Source organism: Botrytis fragariae (assembly GCF_013461495.1).
Source record: "Botrytis fragariae strain BVB16 chromosome Unknown tig00000163, whole genome shotgun sequence".
Lineage (NCBI taxonomy): Eukaryota > Fungi > Ascomycota > Leotiomycetes > Helotiales > Sclerotiniaceae > Botrytis > Botrytis fragariae.
This window is the reverse complement of record NW_023500999.1, coordinates 1,138,871-1,166,731: the sequence shown is the minus strand read 5'-3', so window position 1 is coordinate 1,166,731 and position 27,861 is coordinate 1,138,871. Positions and strand designations below refer to the sequence as shown.

Genomic DNA, 27,861 nt, shown 5'->3' with positions numbered 1-27,861 from the left:
GGCCAAATAATTAGAACAAAAGGCAGTAATGTAAAAGGCAAAGGCACAAAGATACGAAAAGGCAATACTAGCATAAGTGGGTTTAAATCCTCAAATACAAGTCCAGCTACTTTAATATCGAGTGCGAACGAGCCATTAATACAAGAAGGTGCATGCTTGGTACAGCATGGTCTCAAAGATCTAATGAATTCCATGAACACCGTGCTAAACAGATGAGGAAACTATGATTGTAGCATGAGTTGTGAATATGAGATCCTGAAGTGGATGACAAGATGTCACAAAGTCACATCATTGCAGTTCTGCTTGACGTCGCTTGATAGATGTATGGCGGGCAATTTCTTTCAGGCAATCAAGGTAGTCCTCATTTCCCAAGTGCTCTGGAGAGCGATGGAAAGATTGACCACGACCAATACGCGAGCGGTTTTCTGGCGTGCTTGGACTAGCAACACTTCTGGGCGAGGCAATCGCTGAGGATTTACTCGTACATGTCATATTGACCATAGCAGGAGCCAGAGATGCTGCTGCTGAGCCGCGATTTTGAAGAGGAACAATACCTTGAGCATTAGCCGAAGAAACATGGGCAGGTGCAGCAATGGCTGAATGAGTTGCAGGTTGAAGGTTCAGCAAGTTCTTCAAAATTTGATTCTTTTGCACAGCACTACAAACAATCAGTAAGAGTAAGTTTTAGGAAACAGGTTTTACACACCTGCTTGTAGTTCTGATAAGTTCAACGAAACTAGATTTGCTCTTTGGAGAACCATCTTGAGCTGACGGAGTGACAATCAAATTCTCCTTCTCATTACAAGACTGAGTACTTGCCGAAGTATGATGATCTTCACGCCGGGTCCAAGATCCAATACTTTTATTATTATCGACATCATCCCCGTTCATGTATGTTGGTGTGATGGTACCTGGTCTGCCTCTGATTGGTGAATTCGACGCAAAAATACTACCCAAATGCTCAGATGTGTGTAGTTGAACACTAGAAGCTTCTTCAATCTTGTAAGATGGTACGGCTTGTGGAGGATCCGATGCAAAAATCTCCCCTAGTTCTTGACGAGTTAATGACTCAGTACTAGTAGGAATTGTGTCTTGTTTAGATGCTGGTGCATGTAGATCGTTCAATGGAGATGCACTGGGCAAGTCTTCAGAGTTTTGGGAATTGATGACAGAAGTAGTTGAGTCTTTTTCAGCCTTGTATGAATCTGGGGCGTCTGGTTCATTTGAGTCGAAAATAATACCAAGATCTCTTTGTGTCAAGAACGGAGTACTAGCAGGTCTTGTAACTCGCTTTGGTGTCGATTCACGAGGTTCATCTGAAGAAAAAATAATAGCCAGATCTTCAGATGTATAGTGACGATCAAGAGAAGAACTTGCGGTTTGAGTGGAGTGGTGATCGGGTGCTGATGTAGATCGATCCTCCAATTCAGAAATCACATTAAGATCGCTAGGAGTTGAAGAGCCTATACCGGCGGAATTCGTAGCCTGCTCAGTGCAAGGGCTGTGGAAGGCTACAGGAATATCATGTTGAGGTCCCTGAAGTACTGCAGACTTCTTGCTTGAGTTCAATTTCTTCTCAGGAGTCTCAACAAACACATCGGAGAGAATCTTGAGTCCTTCAGCATCAGCAGAGATATTACGTGGTGTTTTGACAACTTCGGGAGACGGATTTCCGCCAGCTTTGCTAGTAAACTCATTGGCAAGAGATTGAGTAGTCAAACTGAATGGTGGAATTAATCTGCCAGATCTCGATCGTGTGTCAAGAGCGTTATGACTAGCAGAATTTCGTTCTGGACTGGACCATGGCGATGCATATTTTGTTACACCTGAATCAGTCGTTTCATTGAGAAATATCGATTGACATTTGTCGAGATAATCTTCCGTAGTGAATGTGTTCTGATTGTTGTTGTTACCATGGATAGGTGAAGTTTGTGCGGATGTCTGTCTACCAGTATCAAATCTTAGGATTTGACAAGTAGAACCGTGATTTGAAATATTGCTTGCCGAATTGCCAAAGTACTCTTTTTGGGCAATGAATCTCTCTGGATCATAGCTTTGAGTATTCACTCGAGCGTATGGTTGGATATTTGTATTATGTGAATTCATAGCAGGGCCATAAGACATCTGTGTCATCTGTGAAACGCAGTTAGGGTGCGTCTCAGATCTCTGGAAACTTGGCAAGGATGCTGCATGTGTTTGCAATCGAGGTACAGGCATCGTCTGCGATCTTGGCATGCTGATCATACTTGAGCCAGCAGCAGAGTCCTCCCAACGTGTCTGACAATTACCCATAAGCCGAGCTAATCTCTGAGCAGTGTTTTCCGGCGTTGCTGGTGGTGATGTTTGACCTCCCGGACGAGGATCTGTCACTCTCGCAAATTCCTCCCATTCAGCAGCACTAAGATCTGTACGGCAGCCACGGGGTTGGAATGGTGGGGCCATTGCTGCTGTAGCAGGCAATCGTGAGCCAGATCCAAGTTTAGTAGTGGAAGCTCGCGGAATGGTTGGAGAATCAACACTTCGCGTAGTTGATGAGTGTGCATAAGCGACGGAGGGCTCCTGACTGCGTAAAGTAGTGCTTGGACTAGAGCTGACAATTACTGGACTTCGAATATCATTCTTGTTAGATGCAGTATCAAGTGAGCTTCCAGCATCGACAGAGGTTTGAGATTTCGCCTGTTCAGTTTGAGCGCTGCCTGATTGGTTACGCTCAGATTGAAGAAAATTCGTCATTTTTGCAATCTCTCCAATAAGAACCTGACGTTGAGTTGCCCAGTAAGGAACTGATTGTAGCGATTGACGGGATATGTGATCTTCAAGCATCATGAGATGATCTCGATATTGTTGAAGAGTCTGTTCGGTGGAGGTCAATTGAAGTGGTAGCATCGGTGCCATTGGAGCTTGCTGACTGTGAGCTTGTTGTGGCATCATCGAGAAAAATTGCCCATTAGGATGTTGCATCATGGGTACCGAAAAGTTTCCTGGAGATATTGGAAATGGAATGGGACCAACCATTGGGTGCGGCATATGGTGTCCTGGAGGACCGCCTAACATAGGAGGACCGAATGGTGGGTTTCCCATTAAGCCGGAAGAAAATCCGCTGGGAGGTTGAGGAAATCCTGAGGTGGGGAAACACAACTGGTTATTGACCATCATGTATGGACGATTCGGGTCAAATTGACCAGGATGAGAGACTCTGACTGGTTGCAAAGAGCTATTAGAGCTATCGTTACCATTGGCGCTTTGATGGAGAGGCTGTGTGTGACATTGGTGACTAAATGTTTGGCCCGGCATATTCGGTGCACCTTGGTGAGAATAGCCATAAAGTGGTAGAAAAGAACCAGGAAAGACAGGATGAAATGCTGAAGGGCCTTGCGCTCCGATGGGAACTAAAGATGCTTGAGCGTTACCAGCAATGTTACTTGCAGCTCGGCTGTGATCAATTTGTTCAGTCTCATTGATTTGCTGGGGAGACTCGGATATATGCTTATTTCCAATAGGCTCAAACAACGGTGGTGCCATTGCTCTAGTGTTTGGAACTATGCGACCACCAGCAGTGACTCTCACGTGGGTTGGAGAAACAACGGCTCTATAGAATCTTCGAAAGTTCTCGGCCTGATGCAAAGCTACGCTAGTCGGCGCAGAATGTGGTTGAATTTGATTGTCAAATGTGCGGCGTGATTCAGAGTTGGTATTTTGACGTAAACACCAACTTCCTTGACTGCGCATTGATTGGGATGAAGAAGAAGACGATTCTCCACGGCGTGTTGTAACTTCAGGACGTGTGTACTTGTATTGTTTCGAGAGGATTGTAGTCAAACAGGTGTAAGTGTGGGGATTTTGGAATGCTTGCTCAGGAAGAGTGAATATAGCAGCTACAGAAGTCGTTTCATTAGTGACTATCGAATAGTGACTCAAGGAAGATCAGGATAACACTCACCAATATCAGGATGCTTGTTTATGTTGTCGACCACACAAGAAACAAATGGGAGAGATCTCTTCAGATTAAGCAACTGATCAACTGTATAGCGGTGTGCCTTCATGCTTGTATCTTCAAGAAGAGACATTGCGGAAAGTAGACGAACTGACTTGCCGAACACCACGTTTGGCGCCGTCTCTCAGCTATATCTTGTGATTTGCGACAAGAGTGAGGATGAAGCGAAATTCGATATTGAGAGCGTTTACTCCTGATTATTCTTCAACAATTGAAGTTGTTCAGCGAAAAGGATCGCAAAATGGAGTCGATTGGAAGTTAAGAGTAGGGTGGAATTCTGTCGCCGAAAAAATTCGCAGGTTGAGTTGTTGGTGTTTTCTTTTGAGTACCTGATACCTATCCTTTCAGGATCGTCGCTAAGAAAAGTCAAAGGTAGCAGTCAGTGATTGAATATTTTCAAGTGAATGCGTGAATAAATGGGCATGTGCAATGTCAAAACAAATCTGCCAACTTGAGAAGAGGTGGGGTAAACAACAAACATGCTCGAGGATAGTTCATTGGAAGCTGGGGATGACTGCCTGATGAGATCACCATGGTGATGGTTGTCATCTGAAAGTCACGATATACTCTTCTCTGATCTCGAATGTCATTTTATCATTCTCTCTCTGGACGGCTTCATAGGAGTCAATGTTGATGGGATGATATACAACTTACTGGTATGGTAGAATTGAGACAAATTATTATCAGGAACAAACAAGTTGTAAAAGGGTGAAAACCAAACAATTGTTTTGCAAATCTGGATAGCTGGAGACAGACATAAACAAAGTGGTAGAAGAGAGATAAAGAGACTTTCACAAGGAGTGGCAAGAGGCAGAGAGAGGGTGGCTCTGTTGGAGGAAAGGTTTGCTGATGGATGTATTCAATCAACAGCAATGCTAAAGTTGAAGGGAATGGCGTTGCTGTTCTTTGAGGGAACAGAAGTTTCCGATATGTAGGACAGAAAGAGCACTTACTATATTGGGTACATTTACAATTCCATTCGAGCAAACAAGAAGCCACTACCTTCGATTGGTGCTTACTTACTTGGTGTGGTATGTTGAGGCTAATTGAGGCAAGAGAAAGACAGGAACCACGGATTGAAGCTTCACTTTCAAGCACTGCAACAGTCAGGGAATCATCATAGATGACTCATGGATTAAATAGGAGCAGAGCCATTCCATCTCCCTCCAGCTACACACTTAGAGCTTGATACCGTAATATGTGGAGGAATGGTCTGTCTAACGATCTTCACTATTACCAGTACCAAAGAACTTGGAATCATGGTGGCAAGACCAGCCACCTGAGAATTCAGAATGCCCAGGTGCTTCACAGTCTACATACCATCATTTCGTTCCTATCAGTTAACCAACGGAACATATCATCGAAGCAATCAAAAATCTTTCTCTCGTTCCAAGGATTCATTGGGTATGATCACGGAATGGCAGCTTGTCTAGAGACTTTGGCTATAACCACTGATTTGAATTTGGTGCAGTAAAGCAAGCTTTGAGAACACGATATAATCCTTCCTATCCTAAACTTATTCATGCTTGGGCATGTGAAATTGACACTCCTCAAAGCAGAATGACTCTCTAGTCAACGTCAAAGTCTTGAAATATACTGATTCTCAATTGATTCGATCGAAGTGAGTATATCAGAAAAGTGCTATTACTTCCTCTCCAAGTATCACTTCCTTTAGCCCATTATTCACGAAAATGTCCTTCATTCTTGCATGGAAAATCATCAGGTATTGTGCAGCATATGCCCTGTGTACCATGTTGTGTTTCCAGTACAAGATATCGATAAAAGCGCATCCATAAGGGAAGAATGGTGGAGAAAAACAATAGAATGGATTTTGAGAAAGAGAGGAATCTAGACGGGTGGGGGAACAAGACGTTAATGTGGAAGGAACGAAGCTTGAGTGAAGTGATATTGAGACAGAAGCTAGGCGAGCTTTCAACCTTACTGATTGAGGACTAGTGAGAGCTAAGCATGATTTGCTCGCACGTGACTTAGCTTTCCCCACATGAACAACATCGGCGAATCGAAGTGGAACAATATCGTTAATATTCATTCTTAAGCTTTTACTGTGCTCTTCTTATTAATGCCATGTCTCCAACACATGTACTATGGTAAACATCAATTTGCACAGTAATTTGCAAATACTCGGGAACGACGTTGTATCTCAAAGATTCGTTATTGACGTCAAGATGATTGATTGGCAGATAACCGGTAAATGAATGCTGAGTTCACCGAAAGAGGCAAACGCTAACTGAGCATAGAATCTTGTACTTCCAATGTTTCCGGACTTTTGCCTTCGTTCCCAAAAGTGGATATTCTCGTTCAATAAGCCCGGCAATTTGATGCAGTATCAAACATGCAAGGTCGTGAAACCTTTCTCCAGACTCCGTGTATAGCACTGCTTCATTTCTCAAAGTTGTATCCGAGAATCTCCTATGCAGATTGTCGTTTGCTAGGTACTTTCTGAGCAAGATCTTTCAATGGCATGAAATACGGGAAGAATCACATGTTTTCGAGTAGTTCTCTGGATGCCCACGCAACGCAATCCGTTATATTGTGATTCAAGATTTTGTTACACCCTTGACCACCCCCGACTTGGTTAATTACAAAAATTCTTGACCACATAGATATATCCCCACACGATGCTAAACAACTTTTGACAATCAAGCAGAGAGCATCGCAATAGCCGAGAGACACTTTTCGATTCCAAATTATCCCACTTCGGCCACCATCGGAAATTGCCCCTTTTGACGAGAAAACAATCCAACAAAAACACTATTCTTTCACTGTCGAGCAGACGCAAAATCCGGAGATTGGATTAGATACATGGTATCTATCAACCATCCTTTTGTGCTGGTAAAATTTGCTCTCTTGTAACTTGAGAAACAGCACCATCGTTTGCTGGAAGGCTCTCGACCGTTGGCGACGTGGTTGTTGGAAACTCTGCGCTCTTGGGCTCCTTCACTACCCAACCGGTGTCTAAATCGCTCAAAGCGATAATTTCCATCACTGTATAATACAAATTCCCATCTTGAATCTGTGGCACGAATATCTCCCTCGACATTCTAAGTTGAGATGCAGAAACGAGGATTTCATCTCTACCGCTCGCCTGACTGTTATTAGCATGCATCGGCTCATGGCTGGCAATTGACATACCAAGCATTTTGCACACGATTCATTGTTAACCCAGACCCAATTTTCGCAATTATACAATAACCAGTACTTACACCGGTACTTGTAGTATCCTCCACCAGATCCACTCATTGTGTTCTGAATGTGTTTTTACTGACTGCTAGCAACAAGATAACTTTCGGATTTGATTGCACTACCCGCTGGTAGGAGAGCGGCTCAAATAGCAGGATAGCTATAACAGGACAGCTTTAACGACACAATGTGGCACCGAGAATGTAAATACTTGTCTAATTCTCAGTATGGACGCTCCACCTGCAAATGAGGTTCAATAAAAGTATGAGTAAAATTTATACCTTTTGGCAGGAAAGGGGTTGGGTGAGTCAAGATATATAACTGATATCAAGACATCTAGGATCATGGAAAGCAGTAGGGCACTTTCGAGACCAATAATACTCTAAATCTTCGAGGCAAATCATATGGATCAAAATGAAGTTTTCCCCGCTCAAATCTTATAACAATTACATGGAAAGTCCAATATTGCAGATTTGTGTCGAAATGCATGTGGTTTCTCCAATAATGTCCCATGCAGACTTCACGGCTTTCGCAGCGCTGCAAAGAAAAAGTCCGCTCGCATCTGCAGCAGGCCAAATGGGGTTCCATACGTAATAACGTGGCTTTATAATTCAATTCAATGGCACTCATAATATTCGAGAAGTCGACGTATGATCCCAATATACTGAATCATCTGAAGTTCATGAACAGAAGGTTAGATCCATGCGACAGAAAAACAATCGAGGTCAAGACCCCACTTTTGTAAAGAATATCATATTTGACAACGGGCACGGATTCATTCATGATATATTTAAGCAGTCAATCTCGAATACGGACTATCTTCTGGTTGACTGTACCTCTGCGGTCGCTTGTTGAATCATCACCAGAATCGATGTAACATTCCACCTGTCAAACTTGCAGGCGCGCAAGACTTATGCAGCTAAGGTAATGCACCTATTACTGGCCCATAACGCAGTTTCCGCAATCAATCGCCCCATCTCGATACTAAATGCGTGGCTACTTCTATCTTCTGAGAGCGCTGCGTCGCAAATCAATCGGCGATTGTATCCCATATCCGACTGAGGACATCATAGTTTCCTTTGCGAAACACGGCATGTGCAGCTAAGATTAAAGACAATATCGACTGCATTGTTATTATAATTATTGCTGACACATGAATGCAGATGTGAAGCTATAATCCAATATCTGCGGACGTCTGCAATGTGCTAGGATGTTCGGGTCGTTAGCGAAGGCTTCCCGGGTCAGATTCCACACTTCCTGCCCGCCCTTGTGCCGTTGCAAGGATCATAATGGTACTTGGTTTAGTGGCCGTTGCACTTGGACCGCTCCTTTATTTTCAGCCCCGTGGATAGGCAAACATCAATCCATCAAATTTTCGTCAAAATTGAGTAGCTACACGTGGTGGAAAGCAAAAGTATGTTGCTCAAAATAAGTCCACTTTCTCTAGCTCGAGTGTAGTACCTCAAGCCTCAAATATCTTCGGTGCAACTAATGTGTCTACATATGAATACAGCAAATCTTCTCTGCACGCAATTCATTAATCCGGGGTTTCAGCTCAGAGTCATGATTGTTAATACCGTGTCCCTACATATAGGCCCCGGTTCCCCGAATAATTCACTCTTGGCTTTGTTTCTTTAAATTTATATCATCACTGTCGTGACGAACAGTAGGGCAGTTGGATGTTCGCCGGCCAATGAACCCGAAACCTGTGACCTTGTGGGGTACAAGCCTACAAAATGACGTTGTGAGACGCTTCACGGTTTTGTGTGAGGTTTAATGCCTCTGATTTGTTACCGCAGAAATGGCTGAATAAAATGGCCCTGATTTAGGTGAGAAGATTTGGAATTTGAGCTTTCTACAGCGCGAACATACCCTCTCTTGCTCAGGTGCAGGACAAGGATCGGCAGCAGAACTTCAACTTTCAGTTGTTGAGCTACTTCAGCAAATCACTGTGCGAACAGACAACGCACAAGCAAGCTCAATGGTTATCATTATTAGAATACCATTGGAACAGTTAAATTTAAAGGCTTTCAGGAAACCTTGTGCTACGGAGTTGATATATGCATTTTAAAGCATGTCTTCGAGTAGAGAGCACTTTATGTTCTCAATCTGTCGACCTACATTGACTGGAATGAAGGTTTCAAGCTTTTAAGCCGTTAGGTCCTAAAGCTTTTGCATTCTCGCGTGCAGGCAACTGACTCTTGCTGCGCGAGATCTTTGCTTCATCAGCCTGATTTTTTCGAGGCTACTTCCAAAAACCTTGATTTCGATCGTTGAAATTCAAGCCATATTACACCGCGGCTGTCGTGTTCTTTATTGACACGACCGGTTTGATGACTGACTGCCAATTACCGAGATATCGGTGAAGTTCTGAACTACGTAGATAAGTCTGTACCTTTGAAAACAATGGCAGTTAAGAAGGCCCCGGGTCAATCTTCCGGTTTGTGGATCTTACACACCTACATCTTACACGCCTACAGACGACGGTGTCACATTGGATTGCATGCTTGAAATTGTTCGCAAGAATATCTGCATAATGTGCATACTGAATGTACGATTTCATCGTATCCGCAAGTTCAACTGGCGCTTTCATATACAAGATCAATTTCTTTCTTGGTGCCCACGCGATTGACTGTACATTTTTCGTAGCGAAGGAAGAAACTTAACTATTTTGAATCAATATCGATGTCATTAGCTTAAAATAAAGATATAATATCGAATCTTTGCAGTGATTGCCATTATTAGATCGACCTTTAACCAACAAGCAGTCACAGAGGAGCTTTTCCGAAAACTTGCTGTTGTCGAAAGCTTCTTGAAGGGCATCACTGTACAGCAGCCATAGTGACATCTGCTATATGTTATCGCATGAGTCTATGTTATCAAGAAGGATCTCTGTTTTGAATGGTGCTATGTCGAACAACAGCTCTTGTACCTATGCATACTGTGGTCAAATCAACATCTGGAATTAAATTACGCTGTTTATTCTCAACTGATGATTCCACAGATTGTTTATGATTCAGCTTGCATTTTTCAGTGGCCACATGGATAGTTTCGCAAATTGGCAACGCATCTGCGATAGGCTTCTTCCTTGACAACCACTAAGATTCATCACCCTGAGATAAACATATTGAACGTTGAATAGCCGATTGCAAGGCATCATTTCAGATGTCAATCTTCCTCATGGCCCTTAGACTGTCGCTTTTGGAACTAAATTATCAAAAGTGTGTATCATCTTGCCTAATTTAATCGTCTCCCAAATCACAATTTTGCCACAATTATCAGTTCGCAGGCTTTGTTGCACCAGGTATAAAAGTCGAACCTCTGTCAGGATCTCAAAGCATTATCCCATAGTCTAGATCTGAATGGTGCTTGTTCAAGTATTTGTCTAGTATTAGGGTTCTCGGAGAATATTGACGCCACTTCGGAACCAAACAAGAAATACTTCCCAGTGTCCCACTAGCCTAAATTTCTAATGAAAGAGACACACGTTTACAAAACGAATTCCATGCCTATTGACCAATTTGCTCAGAATCGAAGGAATCTTTCGAATGAAATTCTCTGCTCTTCTACTCTTCTGCTAATACTCAAGTGTAGGGTACTTCTCACCAATGTTGGTATGAGGAACAAACAGAAGCAATATTGACCGGCTATCTACCCTTTTTCAACAAAAGAACGTATCCCGAAACAATGGACCGGCCGAAATACTGCTTTAGGGCCACCCGCATGCTTGTGACGATGCAAGTGAACGGAACGGCGCGATGTTGATCGAATATGTAGTGCAACTTCTTATGCAAATCTCCGCGGATATTCCAATTGGCTGCAATGACATGTCATCAAGAATGGCCTTGGTTTCTACTGGCTTATATCTATAAAACTCACTGAAAATATGGGGGAAAGTATACTTCAACATCAGATGATACCAAACCGTGGAGGCGAAGACCATGTTTAGTACTCGGCCGGCTTTTGTTTCTTCACAAACATTTCCCAGGTCTCTTGAGAGAAAACCTCGACTCTTCTGTTGAATATTAGAATCCCAAGATGCGTCATTACAAGTACATCTAAACTGACATTTCAAAGGTTTTATTTTGAGATCAAACCTTCTGTTACCAAGGATTGCCGTATTTCTTTCTTGTTTTTCGATGTCAAATGCTTCTTGACAGACCTCCCCGCGTCAATTTCATCTACTAGACCGTCACGCCACTTCCACGCCACTCCCACTCGACCCCTGAGCATTAAAACAGGGTCCTCCACCCTGCATGGATACTACACTCCGTATATAGTTCATATTTCGTATGTCACTTACAAATACAGCATTCTATAGTCCCCGCTTATAATTTCGTCTAAATGCAAGAGTGTGCAAGACATTACTTGACGTCCTTCCATCAGCGACCTGAAACCTTGGTCCTTTCTCAGACAGAGTGATCTGTTAGATTGCTAGATTATTCTTTGTGATCTGAGGGGCATCTACGTATGATAATACCTGAGTCACATGAATACTATCACTCAATCAAGGTAGGCGGAACATCTATGCCACCAATCCATCTGGCGCAGTACCATGGCTCCAGATATCCATTACATATCTCAATTTCTCCGCTAGTAATAAGCACTCAAATGACACATTTCTCGTACCGATTGTTATCAACTATCAACACCATACTTTTGGCAAATTGTGTATTGAAAGTTGCTGGCTGTCAATTTGTAAACCGAACTTGACAAAATGCGACATTTGGAATCTTTCTACTGCCCTTTTTGGTCCGCATAGTATGCAAGGCATTGATTTGAATGAACCAAATCACACTTTCCAATTTCATGCGACATTGTGTCGGACATGTTGCCTAGTTATCCCACACGCTTCTTACTCACAAAATACTTTATGATGCATCATTGCACCACTTCACTTCACACCCTGCTCTACTCCACATTATATGCAAATTTGACACTTACTCATTCCCTATTGGCATATTATTCCGATTGGAAATATCATACCAATCAAATGTTCAGAAATTTCGGCGTAAGGTTGAAGATTTTCAGTGAAGTTACATTACCAACTTTCACACACAGTGTTCTAGCCTTTCATTCCGATTCGAGCTCGAGTCTATTTACCGTGTGTCTTCCTTCTTCATTCGTTTTCTGGCCCAATATCGTCTTTGATAACCGTGTCGCAAGTTCTTCCCAGTATAACCTTCTACTTTGTATTTTGTTCTCCTTCACACTACTTAGTTTGCACACAGTCTCCCGCATATCATCTTCAAATGCAGTCATGCGTGTACCTGTTAATACATCCAGGGACCTTATCCTTCCTCAGTTCATTCGATTCTTTTTGTGCTACACTATCGTTTCCCATGGCTACCTCAAAAAATCACAATCACTTACGCTTACTTCTTTTTCTGGAAGTGTTCTTCGATCATCATTTCTTGAAAACTTGAATACCCACCAATCGTTCTCTTCCATTAGATTCCAATACATTTTGAAAACTCAGCAACCATTATCGGAACCGTGAACACAGTTTCTCGGATCTACAAATTACCTGAAGCTGCTAACGGTTACTGTTCTTCTTTGGGACATCAAAAGACATGCCAAGGCTGTTTCAATTGCCCAGGCTCTTTCTCACCACCCTACATGAACGATGCTTCCGGTGAACATCCGTGAAGCTAGCTTCTACTTCTACTATATCTTTTCAGGGGGCATTCTCTCTTACCATAAACATCGTATTGGACAATACATCCTGGCCTTCTCGTACGTGAAACTGCTGCTGCGCTAGCATAATGTTTTGATTATTATACATCTACCCCTCAATCTCCTAGCCCAATCCTCCTTTCCTCACACATCTATATTGTTTCTATCAGATATATCTTGGCATTTCAGCCTTCGAGTCACATCTGTCCTACCTATCTTCAAAATCTCTGGTTATCAGATTCACCGGGTAGACTGTCGTGTCTTCCTCACCCTTTCACAAACTAACTGATTTCTACCTTTCTATCATCCATCTACTTTAGTATTGCAAATTCTTGTCATGTCGTACTCCGTTTAGAATCCGGATCAACATTCTATGGTGCCAATATGTATCACAGTTCGGACAACACCACTATTGAAATCCAAGTATCTAGTCCGGCTCGCCATCAATTTGCTTATGCGAGTTTTGACTTTACCTTGGGCTACCGATTCCCAGGGCCGAGGCTAGCTTCCACTACAGGATTCTTTTAGTATAGTGCGTCGTGACGTCTTGATTACCGCTGTTGGTTCGTCTTCGATATCTAATCTTTACCATGGTTCAAGTCATCCAAGCGGCTCACTGCTGAAGTGAGGCAGTGGACGATGCATACATAATCCATTATCTCATCTTCTCTTTCAGCTTCCGTGTTCAATTTCGCCTTCTGTCATCATGCAACTCTTATAAATCTATAACGAGTACGTAGAATAGTCAAATTGTCTCATTTGTAAAAATAATACATTCATAAAGATGCAAAATAGTGATGGAGTAAAAGTTTTTGTATTTCTTCTCTTTCCACTCATGATCTATCTATCGCATACGCATTTCTAGGTATAAGCAATTATTCCACGTCACCTCCTCCATTTCCTCTTTGAGTACCCTTAGACCATTCTAATAGCTTTCAATGAACTCTAAAGAGTTCATGCCTCAGAAATTGCCAGCCTCGTAATATTCGTAATCTCAAAAATGTACATGCATAACCCAACTCCTAAGTGGCATCATTGAGCGCATGCTAATCTCTTCCCTCTTCACCTCGGTTCGTTGATCTGTGTCGACGACTAGAACACCATTGACGTACTAGAAGCAAGTTACGACATCAGGAATGTATCCCGTGCTTGATATTGTCGAATTAAAAGGATCGGCATTTATCTACCACCCTTCATAGCCTGCTTCCTCTTAACTTTATCTTGAGCTCGCAGTAAAGCTGTTTTAATTTCTCCTTTTCCGAATGTTTCAAGGTCGTAGTATGTTGGCGCGATGTCCTGTGATAAATTAGCTTATGTTCGATTCACATAACGATTTGAATTGCGGTCGAGGTTGTAGGCGAAGGAGAAAATCAAGAAATAATCATACCAATAACCACTCCGGTCTAACAGCCGTGACACTCCTCACATAGTTCTTTGTCGTGAGTACAAATTCATTGTACAACACCCACTCAGCATCTTGTTTCAACACGGTACTAGGATGCAATAAAACACTCTGGTCATCCTTGACCGTTTTATATGTCTTACCCGTCGCTTCCTTCTTTGCAACTTGCATGAAGAAACCTGCTACGAGTGCACGACGAATATTAGTGTAGTAAGATTTGTCGTTGAAATCTGTAGATACGAGCTCGAGCTCTGATTTCTCCATGATGCGCTTAAGTTGTTGACGGACGTTATCAGCTGATTGCAGAGCTCGGAGAGAGAGGAAATGTTGGTGACACCAGCCTTTAGGATCAGATTGTGCAGCTTCTCCTTTGAAAGCGTGGTAAACGTTGAGCATGGTCAAGTGATCTCCGTCGGGGTGGGCGAAAAGATCCTTCATTTCATCGGCACGCTTTCTGGACGAAGCAGGACGAACAAAGATTTGAGGAACAGAGAGGAGGGCGGTTAAGGATAAAATTTCATTTGAGCAGTAGAACTCTGGGGACGAAATAAGCATTACTGCAAGAGCAGGGTCGAGAGGGAATTCTGAGGCGAGTTTGCCTAATTGTGTGAGGTTTCCATCATCATCAAGACAGGCAAGATAGTTGAGTTCCTCAAGAGCTCTCATGAGGGTTTCTGGGGCTGGAGGATCCATAAGATCAAAATGTACCAAATCATCAATACCAAGTTTCTTCAATTCTAAAACAGTGTTGGCCAAATTCGATCGAAGAATTTCAGGATAAGTTTGTTCGATAAGTTCCTTCTTGAATGCTGCTTCAGTATATAATCTGAAACATTTACCTGGTCTAGTACGACCAGCACGACCTGCTCGTTGTTGTGCAGATGCTTTCGAGATAGGAGACACAAGAAGGGATTCGACCCTGATTCTAGGATTGTAGACCTTCTGTTTACTGAAACCGGGATCAACCACATACACGATACCATCAATGGTCAAAGATGTTTCCGCAATGTTTGTTCCCACAATGACTTTTCGTCCTGGACGTCCACCGGGTCTCAATGGCTGTGGTGCTGGCTCGAAAATTCTTTGTTGTTGTGCTGGGGGCAATGTACCGTACAGTGGATACACCTTTAATGGACCAGCATCTGCTTCCCTAATCATCTCATCTGCCTCTAAAGATATCTTTCGGCATGCATCTTCAATTTCCTCTTCACCCGTCAAGAACAATAGAATATCTCCCTCGGCTTCGGTGGCGTGAATCTGTAAAACTGTTCTAAGTGCTGCCTCAACATAATCTCTTTCTGGCTCTGGGGTGTAAAAGATCTCGACTGGATGTGTTCTTCCAGGTACTGCCAAGAGTGGAGCATCATTGAAGTATTTCTGGAACTTCTGCGCATCAAGTGTAGCAGACATAATAACGATCTTGAGATCTGGTCGTCTGAGCGCCACTTCCTTTAACAAACCCATCAAAATATCCGTGGCCAAAGTACGTTCGTGAGCTTCATCAAGAATGATGCAGCTATACCTCGTCAAATTATGATCATGCATGGCTTCTCTGAGAAGCATACCATCAGTCATATATTTAAGTATGGTTTTCGAACTCGTCACGTCCTCGAAACGAATGCTGTATCCGACTTCGTCTCCTAGTTTGACGTCCATTTCATTTGCCACACGCTGCGCCACTGACATAGCTGCTACTCGACGAGGTTGTGTACATGCGACAAGCTTGCCAGTGAGGTGAGGAAGATCATCGTAGAGAACGAATTGAGGAATTTGTGTTGTTTTACCAGAACCGGTCTCTCCGACGAAGACCAAAATTTGGGTCTTTTGAAACATATTAAGAAATTCTTGTCTGTAGAATAGTTAGAAGCTGATAGACGATTTGCCTGGAGAAAAGCAGAATCTCACCTTTGCTTGTGAACAGGCAAATCTCTTCTGGTCTTTAAGATATTGAAATACTGTTTCGAAAGAGGCTTTTCATTGAAAGGATTCGCAGGTCCATCTTCAGCTTCATGTGCCTGTGCAGCGGTTGTGTGATGGCGTTTGAAGTTCGAAAGTCCAGATCCAGCACCATTTGAACCATTGCCCCAGTCATTACTTTCCTCCTCATACATATGCGCCAGATACGGATTCGTCTTGGGATCCATATTGTCGGTTCTCGCACGCTTTGCTCGAGACATTTCTACTTCTTCTGGACGACGGTCAGCCATTGTTGAACGCCAATCAAGGATTGTTTGTTGTTATATTTACTTCTCCAAGATTTGCTCACAAGGCTGATTAAAATTCACGCAAAAATATTGCAGATAGAAAAAGTTATCGACATCCTGTAGGGACATTGATTACGCTAGACTGATTCAAGTCACCGCCTTGACTACAGCACGATTATGTAAGCGAAACCGACCATGAAATGTACCCGGTACATAAGATATCGCAATTCACAAGATGTCGCAACTTCGTAGTCATTACAGGATAGTCAAGTTCTATCCAGAAAAATAATCATGGCCGCACCATCTCCAGATCCCGCTATGGACCTCATTCCTATCAAGCAAGAAGAAGAAACTGTTGAAAATGATGCTCCAGCACAAGAACCCAAGCTTCCAACCAAAAAAGATATCTCACTCAAAGAGTTTCTTGGAAAGATGGATGATTACGCTCCAATCGTAAGATTTTACTTGTTTCGCATTGTTTTATTATTTTGTTGTCTAATCCTTGTCCGTAGATTCCTGATGCAGTGACAAACTATTACCTCACAAAAGCTGGTCTTCCACCCCCACCACAGACAGATGCGCGTTTGGCCCGTCTGCTTGCGCTTGCGACTCAAAAGTTCATCGCTGATATTGCGGCCGATGCTTATCAATATTCCCGTATTAGATCTTCCAATTCCTCAAGTGCCAATAATCCCATGGGAAACTTGGGCGCTGCAGCTGGTTTCCCAATTCCAGGTCAGCAACCAGCTGGCGCAACAGGAGGAAAGGACCAGCAGGGACGTGGAGGACCTCTTGGTATCCAAAGACCTGGATTTGGTGGTGGTGGACAAGGAGGCAGTCAAAACCGAACGATTCTCACCATGGAAGACTTGGGTATGGCCGTCGGAGAATATGGCGTGAATGTAAAACGCGGGGAGTTCTATCGTTAAAGTCGCAATATCATAAGGCATAATTCGGGAAGGGTTGGGGGATTCAATGGCGTTACAATTTACAAGGAGTTTTGAAGAGGCATAAGGGTATACGGAGAACGACCCATCACGAAATTGTATAACGTTCTATATTTCAGGTACAGAAATCAAACACATTTTTATTCTCATTCGACCTATGTTTAACTCATTGTATATGGGTAACTGAGAGCTGGGCGCATATCTTATAGATACTGCCATTTCGGTCGGCCTTCTGATAATATCAAAAGTCATGCTACCAATGTCAGAGAAGGTTCAATCCGTCTCTCAGCTGTGAAGCTATGATGATTTTCACTCAGTGATGGTTTTGTAATCTTCGACAAGGGCTTCTGGAAGAGAAAACACCCATAGTTCTTCCAATGTATCCGTTCTTCACCAGCTCATATGATACACCTGATGTGCAACACAATGCACATACGCCAAAGCCCATAGTCTCTTTTCCAACCCAAAACGCCATACCATGCCATATGATGCTAAACACCCCGCATTTACTTGTTCTTACTCTGCTTATACGTAAATCGTTTTCGTGTTCTGCCCGCGAAATTAGCCCTTCATTCCCCTCATCCAATTCCTTAGAACCTACGCCGAGAATTCCCCCAACTTATGTCCACCATATCTTCAGTGATGGTCACCTCATTGTAAACCTTCCCATTATGAATTTCAAAGGTCAAGCCGACAAAATTAGGTAGAATAGTCGCAGATCTTGCTTGTGTTCTAATTGGTAATGTTCGAACACCCGGTACTGGTTTGACAATGGGGAGACTGGTGAGGAGGGGTGATTAGAGAAGTTATAGAATCTGCAAGGGATATCTTACGGAACGATATTGGGGCCTAAAATCTGTGTTAGAATTGCATGATTAAGTTCGAAGGCATGAGTTAAAACATACCTTTCCAGACCGACCGTGAAAGAAGAACTCTACTGGGAAACATTGTGTCGTTGAATTGATATCAAATTGTCTCGTCGCCAATTACGGCAAATCTTTCATGCACTGAACGGAAAAAGCCGCACCCTCAATACAATTTATAGATTGCAACACCTGATATATGCTAGTGCTATAAAACAATAACAGTAGTAGCTCGAGATACGTTAATTGATATTATGGTAAATTAAAGGATTCTAATCAGTTTTAGAAGAAATTTGGTTCATAATAATGATTGTTCGATTTTAAATGAATTATTGAAAAGAGTAATAAATGTCTTTAGTGAGCGATTTACCCCGTCCCTACGTTGCGAGCCTTTGTCGTCTGATAAATTTCCAAGTGCTCGCATTTTGCAGGGGTAACAAAACACGCTAATCCAGATCGCGTCTCCCAGATGCTGCAGGCAACCAAAAACTTTAGATTCTAATGGAAACCGTAAATTTGTACAGAATACTACATAAACTGTTGATATTTTCGTGTCTTTGATATTGTTCATCTCTATTTAAGTGGTTCTATCGACTGCAACAAGTCGGAACCATTACAACCTTTCTGGAGAGCTTCCTTTGGAAGAAAATCGAGAGGCCAAAATGCCGACTTTCACAGGTAAGTTCTATTATCTGAATAAGAAACGGTTAACTGACTTCTTTGTAGCAGCAGATACGATTCGAATACTCATTGCCACAGATAGCCATGTGGGATATGCAGAGAATGATGCTGTGCGCAAGGACGACAGCTGGAGAAGCTTCGACGAAGTTATGCGTCTAGCAAAAGATCGAGATGTAGATATGGTCTTGCTTGCAGGCGATCTCTTTCACTACAGTCAACCTTCCCGAAAAGCCATGTACCAAGTTATGCGATCATTGCGAATGAATTGCCTAGGAGAGAAACCTTGCGAATTGGAATTACTCAGCGACGCAAACGATATCTTTGATGGTTCATTCAACCATGTCAATTATGAGGATCCAGATATCAATGTTGCTATACCAGTTTTTTCCATTCATGGCAATCATGATGATCCGGCTGGAGATGGAAATTACTGTGCTTTGGATTTACTTCAAGCTTCCGGATTGGTCAATTACTTTGGTCGAACCCCCGAAGCTGATCGCATTCAAATCAAACCAGTACTTTTGCAAAAAGGTCAAACGAAGCTGGCTCTTTATGGCATGAGTAACGTCAGAGACGAGCGCCTTTATCGTACATTCAGAGATGGTCATGTCAAATGGTTTAAGCCAGGAGTACAACAAAAGGATTGGTTCAACATCATGGCAGTTCACCAAAATCACCACGCTCACACAGAAACCTCTTATTTACCCGAAAACTTTCTTCCTGATTTTCTAGACTTAGTTGTCTGGGGTCACGAACATGAATGTCTTATTGATCCAACTTACAATCCCGAGAAGTCATTTCATGTCATGCAACCTGGATCATCAGTAGCTACATCCTTAGTCCCTGGTGAAGCTGTTCCAAAACATGTTGCCATCGCCAGCATCACTGGTCGTGAATTCAAAATCGAGAAGATTCGTCTCAAGTCTGTACGACCGTTCATTACAAAAGAAGTTGTCCTCGCTACAGACAAGCGAACTAAACATCTCGCAAAAGTAAAGGATAATCGCACCAAACTTACCAAAGAACTTATGACCATAGTGGATGAACTCATAGACCAAGCACGCGCTGAATGGATCTCCCTTCAAGATGAACCAGAAGAAGAACTCGACGATATTCCCCTCCCTCTCGTCCGTCTCAAGGTTGAATTCACTCCACCAGAAGGCGGTAAATTCGACTGCGAAAATCCCCAACGCTTCTCCAGTCGTTTCATCAACCGTGTCGCAAACATAAAAGACGTAATCCAATACCACCGCAAAAAAGCCGGTGCGACCCGTAAATCCGCCACCGAAATTGATCTCCCAGAAGAAGGAACTCTCGCCCAAGTTGCCGGTTTCGACGACGTAAAAGTCGAACTTCTGGTTAAAGAATTTCTCGAAAAACAATCTCTTCAAGTCCTTCCCACAACCCCCTTTGGCGACGCAGTAGGTCAATTCGTCGATAAGGATGATCGTCACGCCATGGAAATCTTTGTTCAAAAATCCCTCAAAGCTCAAGTTGAAGAACTCATCAAACAAGCCAACGGCGCAGACAACGAAGTCGGAGACGAAGACGAATATCTCAATGCGGCCATGGAAAAGTTTCGCGCTCAACAAGAAGCACTCGCCGCCCGCTCAGGAAGCAAATCCAAAAACCCCGCCAAGAAACTCAAACCTAAACCCAGACCCGCAGATTTCGACTCAGATCTTGATGGAGAATGGGGCGAGAAAGTCGAACATTGTGAGACAGATAACGGAGAAAACAACGATGATGATAGCGACGACGCACCACCCGCTCCCCCACCCAAACGCGGAAACGGCACCGGAAACGGAAAGAATACAAGCGGATTCATCATCAGCGACGACGACTCCGATGATCCTTTCGCTGAAGTTGTAGGCGAAGAACCTAAACCCACCACCACCAAAAAAACACCCGCCAAACGTGCCCCAGCCAAGAAAACCGCAGCGCCCAGAAAAACTCCCGCTAAACCAACCACCACATCAAGAAGCAGAAAAAAGGTCCCCGAGCCCGAACCAAGCGATGACGAAGATGAAGACGTAGAAATGGAAGAAGCGCCTGCGCCTACGCCAGCGGCCAAACCAAAGAGTCAACCGAAGAGAGCGGCTGCAGCGCGCGGAAGACAAACACAAACACAGTTGACTTTTTCGCAGCCGAGTCAGGTGACGGGGGGAGGAGGAGGGGGGAGAAAAAAACAGGTGGTTGAGTTGAGTGATGATGAGATTAGTGAGGATGATGACGATGCGTTTCAACCGATGAGTGCGGTTAGTTCGGGGAGGGCGAGACGGAGATAGTTGGGTGGATGGATGGATGGGGTTGTGCGTGGGTGTGGATTCCCGTGACTGGAAGAGAGAAAAATGATGAGTGAAAGGAAATAAAAGGAAGGCATTCCCTGAAATATTTGCGGATCTTCTGGTACTTCTTCGAAAGAAAGAAAATATGGAAAGAGATCGCTAGAACAGGAAGCAAGCGTGCGTGCATTTTACGAAGTTACGAGATGATGATATCAATTGCTTTGGATTTGGGTAATATTGCATTTAATCCAATAGCTTGCTTGTATGGATGAATGGATGGGTGGATGAGTGTATCTATTTTGCAGTTTTACAATCCTGCAATATCCATAATGATAGTATGATAATCTTACACACATACAAACGGTGTGAGTGATTAAGCATGTAGCATTGCAAACAAATGAATGGATTAGCAAACAACTAGATGAGTAAATAAACTGCAACAGCAGTAGCAACAACGATTCCCCGTGAGGCTTTTTGTAACGCGCACCTTTCCTCATCGTATCTTTCGCATCATGAGAAGATGATGCACTATACATTAACTCCTATCCCGATTCTCAGGAGTCTTTGATGAAGATGCAGACTACAACAAAGATAAAACTGCACATGTAAATACAAAGCATACCATTCCCTCCCTCAACAGTAGTCAGTATAAAAATTAGTCGGTGTAAAGAATACTACACCCCTACCTACCTACCTACCTATCTACCTATCTAATACCGCCCACCAACTAAAAGATTACATGGAATTTAATCGCTACAACATCTAGATTCCACTTCACAGACAGGTGTATAGATCTCCAACTGGTAGCTGATAGCTGGTAGCGGTTAGAGTAGAAGTTATCGCTTAGGAAGGATGAAACGAAGGGAAAGGGAAAGGAAAGGAAAGAGGAAAGGAAGAAGGGGTAACGCAATGAAATGATATTATGCAACGTCATAATGTGGAACGAGAGTAGAGTAGTCGGAAGAAATGCGGATTGACAATTAGATCAAATGTCAACTTTTCCTTGGTCAGACAAAATCCCAGAATTTGACCTGGTTGTACGTGCTGATCGGGTACAGAAAGTGAGAGCTCCAAGTTGTCGGATAGCAGTCTGGGATATCGAAAATCCTTCGGCTCAACAGTATACTTGCATTGAACCGGATTCTGTTATATAGGCGTATACATAAAATTCTCGGTCATTTCAAATCAAATGCTGGGGCCTCTTCCTTCTGAAGCTGGTGGTGGTAAGTTTTGAATAGACTCATTATTTCCCTAGTGATATGTCGCCAATACAAGAACTCAATAGATTAAAGCAAATCCTCAAGAATATTCAACATCTCCGTAAATGAAAATTACAAAAAATCCATCCATCCTCCAAACCAACCCGGGGACTAATCTTCCACCTCTTCAACTCTGCTCGGCATCATAGCACCTTCAACTTCCTTCACTCCCGCCCCGGCCTGCCTAGCCCTATACTCCTGTAAAAGCGCAGCCACATCTTCATGGCCTTCCATCTCGGCAGCTTCCATAGCAGAAGGATAGAATTTTCCTTCAATGCCCTCCTTATGAGTCAGTATTGAGTGAACAATAACGGCGGTTCCCTGCTCGACTTGCGCGCCGGATTTAAGCAGTAATTCCACGATTTCGATGTTTCCCCGAGCAGCCGCAAAAACCAAAGGTGACGACTGCTCTCTCCCTCCAAATTTGGACGGCGTGATTTGTGCACCATTTTTAAGCAGCAGTTGAACCACAGATTTGCAAGATAGCGCGGCGGCAATGAACAAGGGTGTCCCAAGCTCTATAGTCATGTTGACGCCGGCGCCATGATCAATCAAACTTTGGACCACACGCTCATTTGCAGAAATGATACCTCCAAACAATGCAGTGATTTCAATGTCCCTGGTAAACCAGCTTTTGTACATTGGCCTTAATTCTGACCATATATATCCCCCAAATGTTCCTTCCGGCAAAGGATGATTTTTAACCCAAGGGGTGACTCCTCGCAAAGGATGTTTGTTTACCCAAGGGATGGCTTCTCGACAGCTATCAATATCATGCACCTCATTCATCAAAAGTTCCATGGATTTAGTATTCGCGTATAGCGCTGCGAACACTATTGGTGAACCATCATCATGAGCTTCCGGCTCGGTATGGAGTGGAGGTTTGAATAGCAACCGAACTAGATCGACTTCATCTGACTTAGTGCTGACGTATTCGACTAGCAGATCATTCATAACCTTGCTAGGCAGCGGCTCCGTTTTCAACAAGAGCAGTTTCAACACAAGCTCTAGTTCGCAAGAATTTGTCTGTGAACTTGCGCTACGCGAATCTAGAACGTAGGATAAACATGATCTGGCATCGCTCATGAACCGTTTAGAAAATTTGTAGGTTGGACTAGCTCCAAATTCCAGTAACATTGCGACGAGCTTAGCGAAACGAAGTCTTACAGCAACTTCCAAAGCTGATTCCAGGTATCCTTCCACGATAGGTCGCACCGCTGATTCAAGGAGTAACCCAACTAATCCAGTCTTGTGATACTCGACTGCGATATTTAGTGCGCTACATAAAATACACCCACCCGTTTCGTCTACCGCTCGATTTTCTAACAAGAGTCGGACGATCGGAAGGTCACCGACTTTTACTGCAGAAGTAAGCGGTAAAGATCTCACCATATACGGATCATGCCCTATATTTGCATCGGCACCCTTCTGGAGGAGTAACTCCACCTGGAACAAGGTTTAGTTCAAGATAAAACAACACTTATCGCAGGAGAAGTGATGAACTCAAACATACCATTTCAAAAGATCTATTTTCCACTGCAAACGATAAAGCTGTTCCGAAAAGGCCGCAGTAATTTAACTTGTTCTCTTTGGGATATGAAGTTGAAGTAATATACTTGGCAGCTTCAAGAAGATTAAGGCATGAAGCTATCATTAAAGGCGTTACCCGTTCTTTTAATTCTAGGTCCAAACGGTAGGGATCAACCATTTTACGGCTCAACCAGTAATTTTCGGGCATCCAGCACATAACACGAAGCCAGATTATGCGTCGAATAGATATGGAGCATAGTTCGACGATAACAACGGGGTCAACAGCGTTAGGGACTCGTCTATAGTGAGCCACCCAATTCGTCCCCCAATAATCAATCAGATTATCAGGTACATTCGTCGCAGAGATGGAGCCATGCTCGCGTTTTGGGTAACCAGAATCACTCCAAGCATTGAGATCACTCAGATATAAATAAGAGATGCAAATTTGAGCCAAAATCTTCTGTGTTTCTTGCGGCTCGAGACAATATCTCCATTTACCGGGAAACCTACTTCCAGATTCAGTTGCGACGAGAAATTCTTTTGCTGTCTGATGTACGAGGTACACTTTCGAGTCCACAAATTGTATGAATAGACCACAGAGGTTACGAAGCATTCCTGGATAGCGCTCACGATTTTCTAAGTGTATGTCGTCAAAACTCTGGGTGCCATCGTAACATATCTGAATGTTCATAGCTACGTTTATTTCATCCGTGCTTAACGGACGCTCTGCACCAACGATTATATGAAGTAATTTTTCGGTCTCTGATCGATAAGGACTCGTGTCCAGAATTTCTTCGTATCTGAGACGGGTTGGATCAGTATTGGGAGTCTATTGCTTCCACTGGAGTGTGGATGGATATAGAACACAAGCATTTTACTTACATTTTCTCCACAGTCTTGGGCAGTGATCGCAGGCTTTCATCTATCTTTCTAGACTCCCAACTACTCTCGATTATTTTTCGAATGACGTCCATGATAAGGTGTAACCAAAGGTAAGTCCTGTGTTCCATTTCTCGTAGACGAGTTATAATGTTAACTTTTAACATTCTCATCCAAGTCCAGCTGCTGAACCTCATGGTTGATGACCAGGTTGATTTCCCGCGAGATAGTCTCAGATTCCATCTCCCCAGCTATGCGAATTACAGGAAATTCTTGATGCAATCCCTTGAATATTCTTTCGATTTGAGCGTAAGGACGACTAGTGATAACAAACCGCATATGACATTCTGGCCTGAATAAAAGTTTATGCATCCTCTGTACAAACGATTTTCTCGAGTTATTGTCAGACTCGCATTCATCCAATGCGTCTACTATACAGACAATATCTCCAGCCGCCTGGTCAACAGCGATATCTTCCAGTATATCCCACATATCATCATGGAGGTTACAAAGCTCGCTTCGATTTTTGTTCCACTTGGTCATAGCATGTTTGAGCAGACTACCATTAGACAAAAATAGCTGATGAAGCAAAGACGCAACTGCTTTCGTAATGCTGCACTGTTCAGGGGATGAATCCTTGAAGAAGAAGTAACATATGATTGTGGCGGAAGAAAAGCTCACTAGATTTTCTTTGTAAAAGGCTTTCGACAGGACGGACTTCCCACAGCCTGGATCAGCTGAGATCCAGAGTAGACCCGCGCTCTTCTTGTCCCTCCAGTCAGTAAATGCCTGCGATTTCAAAAGCCATTCGCAGGTGCCCGGGACTCGATCTGGATTACGCTTTTGCTGTATTTCGTAAAGGTTACCCGAACGAAAAACTTGCAGACAATCCGTTTCCTCTTGGTTCTTTCGCGTTGCTTAGATTCTATTCCAATATCAACAACAGCCTGATATGTTTGACTTGAAACTCCAAGGAGCTCTGATCTGAATGACAATCAGCTTATCATCTTTTTGGATGTGAACCTGAGGACTCGCCCTATGGTATGAAGCTCTGCCAGTTTGCTACTGTATTCCTTCGATAACCTAATACAACGATCGCTATCAATCGTCTGGGCTATACTCCAACATCGCTCTTCTATGCGTAAGACATCGTGATGCATATTTTTCCACTTGTCGGTTTGGAAAACTTTTCTCAAATAGCCTTTGATCGTTGATCGATTTAATTGACACACAACCTCAGCCTGAAAATTGAGTATCTTGGCATAGAAGTCGATAATTCCACTGGACAACATGTTAGCCGTGGTGGCAATTGCTGAACTTGAGCTTTTAATTGCACAAATGCTTTCCACTAGACTATACTTGTGGATAATGAAGGGTAGTTCCTCAAGACCTTTGCGACAAGCTTCATCTTGTTGGGAAGGATTGAGAAGTAGCTAACCCTTTGTTAGCAAACCATAAGCATCGAAAGTCGGGAAAGGAAATAAGAAAAGGCAGAGACTAAGTAAGCTCTGAGTACACAAAAACATACCGAAAGAAAAAGACAGACACCTGCCCAAGCTACTGCTCCATGAGGCTCGGCACTTACAACAGACCCCACGAAATCTTTAGCCAGGCCTACAATCTCAATCGTCTTCTTAAAAACTTTATCAGCTCTGCCACTTGGGGCATTCATGGTTTCGAGGCTATTTTGGCACACTTTGAGAAGCGTTGCTGCATTTGCTAGGGACTTTGCGGACTCGTTGGGGTGGTTTTCATTGCTCTTGTCTGCTTCGCGACGGATGATAAATGAGTATTGCTTATACTACATGTATCAAAGTTAGCTAGTCAGAAGTGCTTTTTGTGATGAAGTAACGAAATTAAATACCAGTTCCGGATCATCAGCCTTGAGCTTCTCCGAAGCTTGGAACCAAAGGTCATCCTCAATTGAGAGCTGCGAATCATCCGCGGTGGTTGTTAATGAGTCTGCTATCAAGCAAGCTGGATCATCGTGTGTGGGCTTGTATGCCTGCTCACTAGCTGCTTCCTTGCCATCCCAAATTACAGATTCACCACTCTTCCTGATAGATACCGCTACAGAACTCGTTGTATCAACACTCGATTCAGTCGGAGTGGGCTCTCGCAGAAGTTCAGAGCGATTCTTAAGATTTGCTTTGATTGAGCTAAGACCTCGTTTGAATCTCTTGCCGATAGGCATAGCTGCTGAGTTAATGATTGATATACCATCAGCGTATACTATAAACCATCAGCAAAACGTAGGTTCAAAACAGAAGGACAAAAACAACAAGATGGAGACAAACTCGACAAGGCTCTCCGTACCACTCACCACTGCACAGCCCTCACCGGCTCCCCGCATCTCCATCTTCCACTACATACACATATTTCAATCACACTACACACCGTTTCCGCCCATCTTGTCCTAATTCTCTCACCGACCCCGGCTCTCCTCGAATAACTTGATCTTGAAGCGACTGTCACATCCAAAATGTGCATCTCGTAGGTCATATGCATCGAAATGTTTCACCCTACCATTATTGCACTCAAAGGTGACGATTGTTTTGCCGACAGAGAGAAGCGAAAAACACATCATTCATTTAAATCCACACGTCATTTTGACATTCATGCGTTGTAAAAACTTGCATTTAGAGATGTCAAATCAAAAGCAAGAAATTGCAGGCCGAAGGACATGAAAACGATATCCGCGTCAATTCTGTGCATTCCGACCCTTCGTGATTGACTAAGAGTATAACATTATCGAAACTCAAATGTGCGAGAAATCATTCCTTAGCGCTTAAGATTCTTGCTCACGAACTGATCAAAGAAGTAGGAACGTAGTCGCACTTGCCTCTCTAAATGAACCCAACACGTGACACACTGCACGGCAAGGCTTTGCATCACCACTTTGAAGACGTACTCTCACAAATTATACGCAAATTTGCC

The 27,861-nt window shown here is 43.2% G+C and overlaps 8 protein-coding genes across 8 annotated transcripts; 3 read left to right on the top strand and 5 right to left on the bottom strand.

The window, feature by feature from the left end:
• Positions 1-288: 288 nt before the first annotated feature.
• Bfra_009937 (uncharacterized protein) lies at positions 289-4,067 on the bottom strand (the record flags this gene model as incomplete). The annotated part of the gene is made up of 3 exons (XM_037340273.1): positions 289-658; positions 707-3,875; positions 3,941-4,067. The coding sequence occupies 3 exons, from the start codon at positions 4,065-4,067 to the stop codon at positions 289-291; spliced, it is 3,666 nt and encodes a 1,221-aa protein (XP_037189496.1).
• Positions 4,068-6,827: 2,760 nt separating this feature from the next.
• On the bottom strand, positions 6,828-7,255 carry Bfra_009936 (uncharacterized protein; the record flags this gene model as incomplete). Its single annotated transcript, XM_037340272.1, has 2 exons — positions 6,828-7,100; positions 7,148-7,255. The coding sequence occupies 2 exons, from the start codon at positions 7,253-7,255 to the stop codon at positions 6,828-6,830; spliced, it is 381 nt and encodes a 126-aa protein (XP_037189495.1).
• A 1,334-nt stretch (positions 7,256-8,589) lies between these two features.
• On the top strand, positions 8,590-9,266 carry Bfra_009935 (uncharacterized protein; the record flags this gene model as incomplete). Its single annotated transcript, XM_037340271.1, has 2 exons — positions 8,590-8,688; positions 9,057-9,266. Coding segments are annotated over 2 exons (309 nt in total), but the record flags the coding sequence as incomplete, so codon positions are not given.
• A 4,784-nt stretch (positions 9,267-14,050) lies between these two features.
• On the bottom strand, positions 14,051-16,480 carry Bfra_009934 (putative pre-mrna splicing factor rna helicase protein; the record flags this gene model as incomplete). Its single annotated transcript, XM_037340270.1, has 3 exons — positions 14,051-14,167; positions 14,259-16,122; positions 16,179-16,480. The coding sequence occupies 3 exons, from the start codon at positions 16,478-16,480 to the stop codon at positions 14,051-14,053; spliced, it is 2,283 nt and encodes a 760-aa protein (XP_037189493.1).
• A 288-nt stretch (positions 16,481-16,768) lies between these two features.
• Positions 16,769-17,406, top strand: Bfra_009933 (putative transcription initiation factor tfiid subunit 10 protein; the record flags this gene model as incomplete). Its single annotated transcript, XM_037340269.1, has 2 exons — positions 16,769-16,930; positions 16,990-17,406. 2 exons carry the CDS (start codon positions 16,769-16,771, stop codon positions 17,404-17,406), a joined length of 579 nt encoding a protein of 192 aa, XP_037189492.1.
• A 608-nt stretch (positions 17,407-18,014) lies between these two features.
• On the bottom strand, positions 18,015-18,372 carry Bfra_009932 (putative 37s ribosomal protein s19; the record flags this gene model as incomplete). Its single annotated transcript, XM_037340268.1, has 3 exons — positions 18,015-18,204; positions 18,258-18,273; positions 18,330-18,372. The coding sequence occupies 3 exons, from the start codon at positions 18,370-18,372 to the stop codon at positions 18,015-18,017; spliced, it is 249 nt and encodes an 82-aa protein (XP_037189491.1).
• A 577-nt stretch (positions 18,373-18,949) lies between these two features.
• Bfra_009931 (putative double-strand break repair protein mus-23 protein) lies at positions 18,950-21,256 on the top strand (the record flags this gene model as incomplete). Its single annotated transcript, XM_037340267.1, has 2 exons — positions 18,950-18,965; positions 19,014-21,256. 2 exons carry the CDS (start codon positions 18,950-18,952, stop codon positions 21,254-21,256), a joined length of 2,259 nt encoding a protein of 752 aa, XP_037189490.1.
• Positions 21,257-22,626: 1,370 nt separating this feature from the next.
• Bfra_009930 (putative ankyrin repeat protein) lies at positions 22,627-27,508 on the bottom strand (the record flags this gene model as incomplete). Its single annotated transcript, XM_037340266.1, is given in 9 exon segments — positions 22,627-23,961; positions 24,029-24,845; positions 24,928-25,175; positions 25,189-25,770; positions 25,791-25,908; positions 26,008-26,357; positions 26,453-26,725; positions 26,789-27,156; positions 27,358-27,508. 9 exon segments carry the CDS (start codon positions 27,506-27,508, stop codon positions 22,627-22,629), a joined length of 4,242 nt encoding a protein of 1,413 aa, XP_037189489.1.
• Between the last annotated feature and the right edge of the window lie 353 nt (positions 27,509-27,861).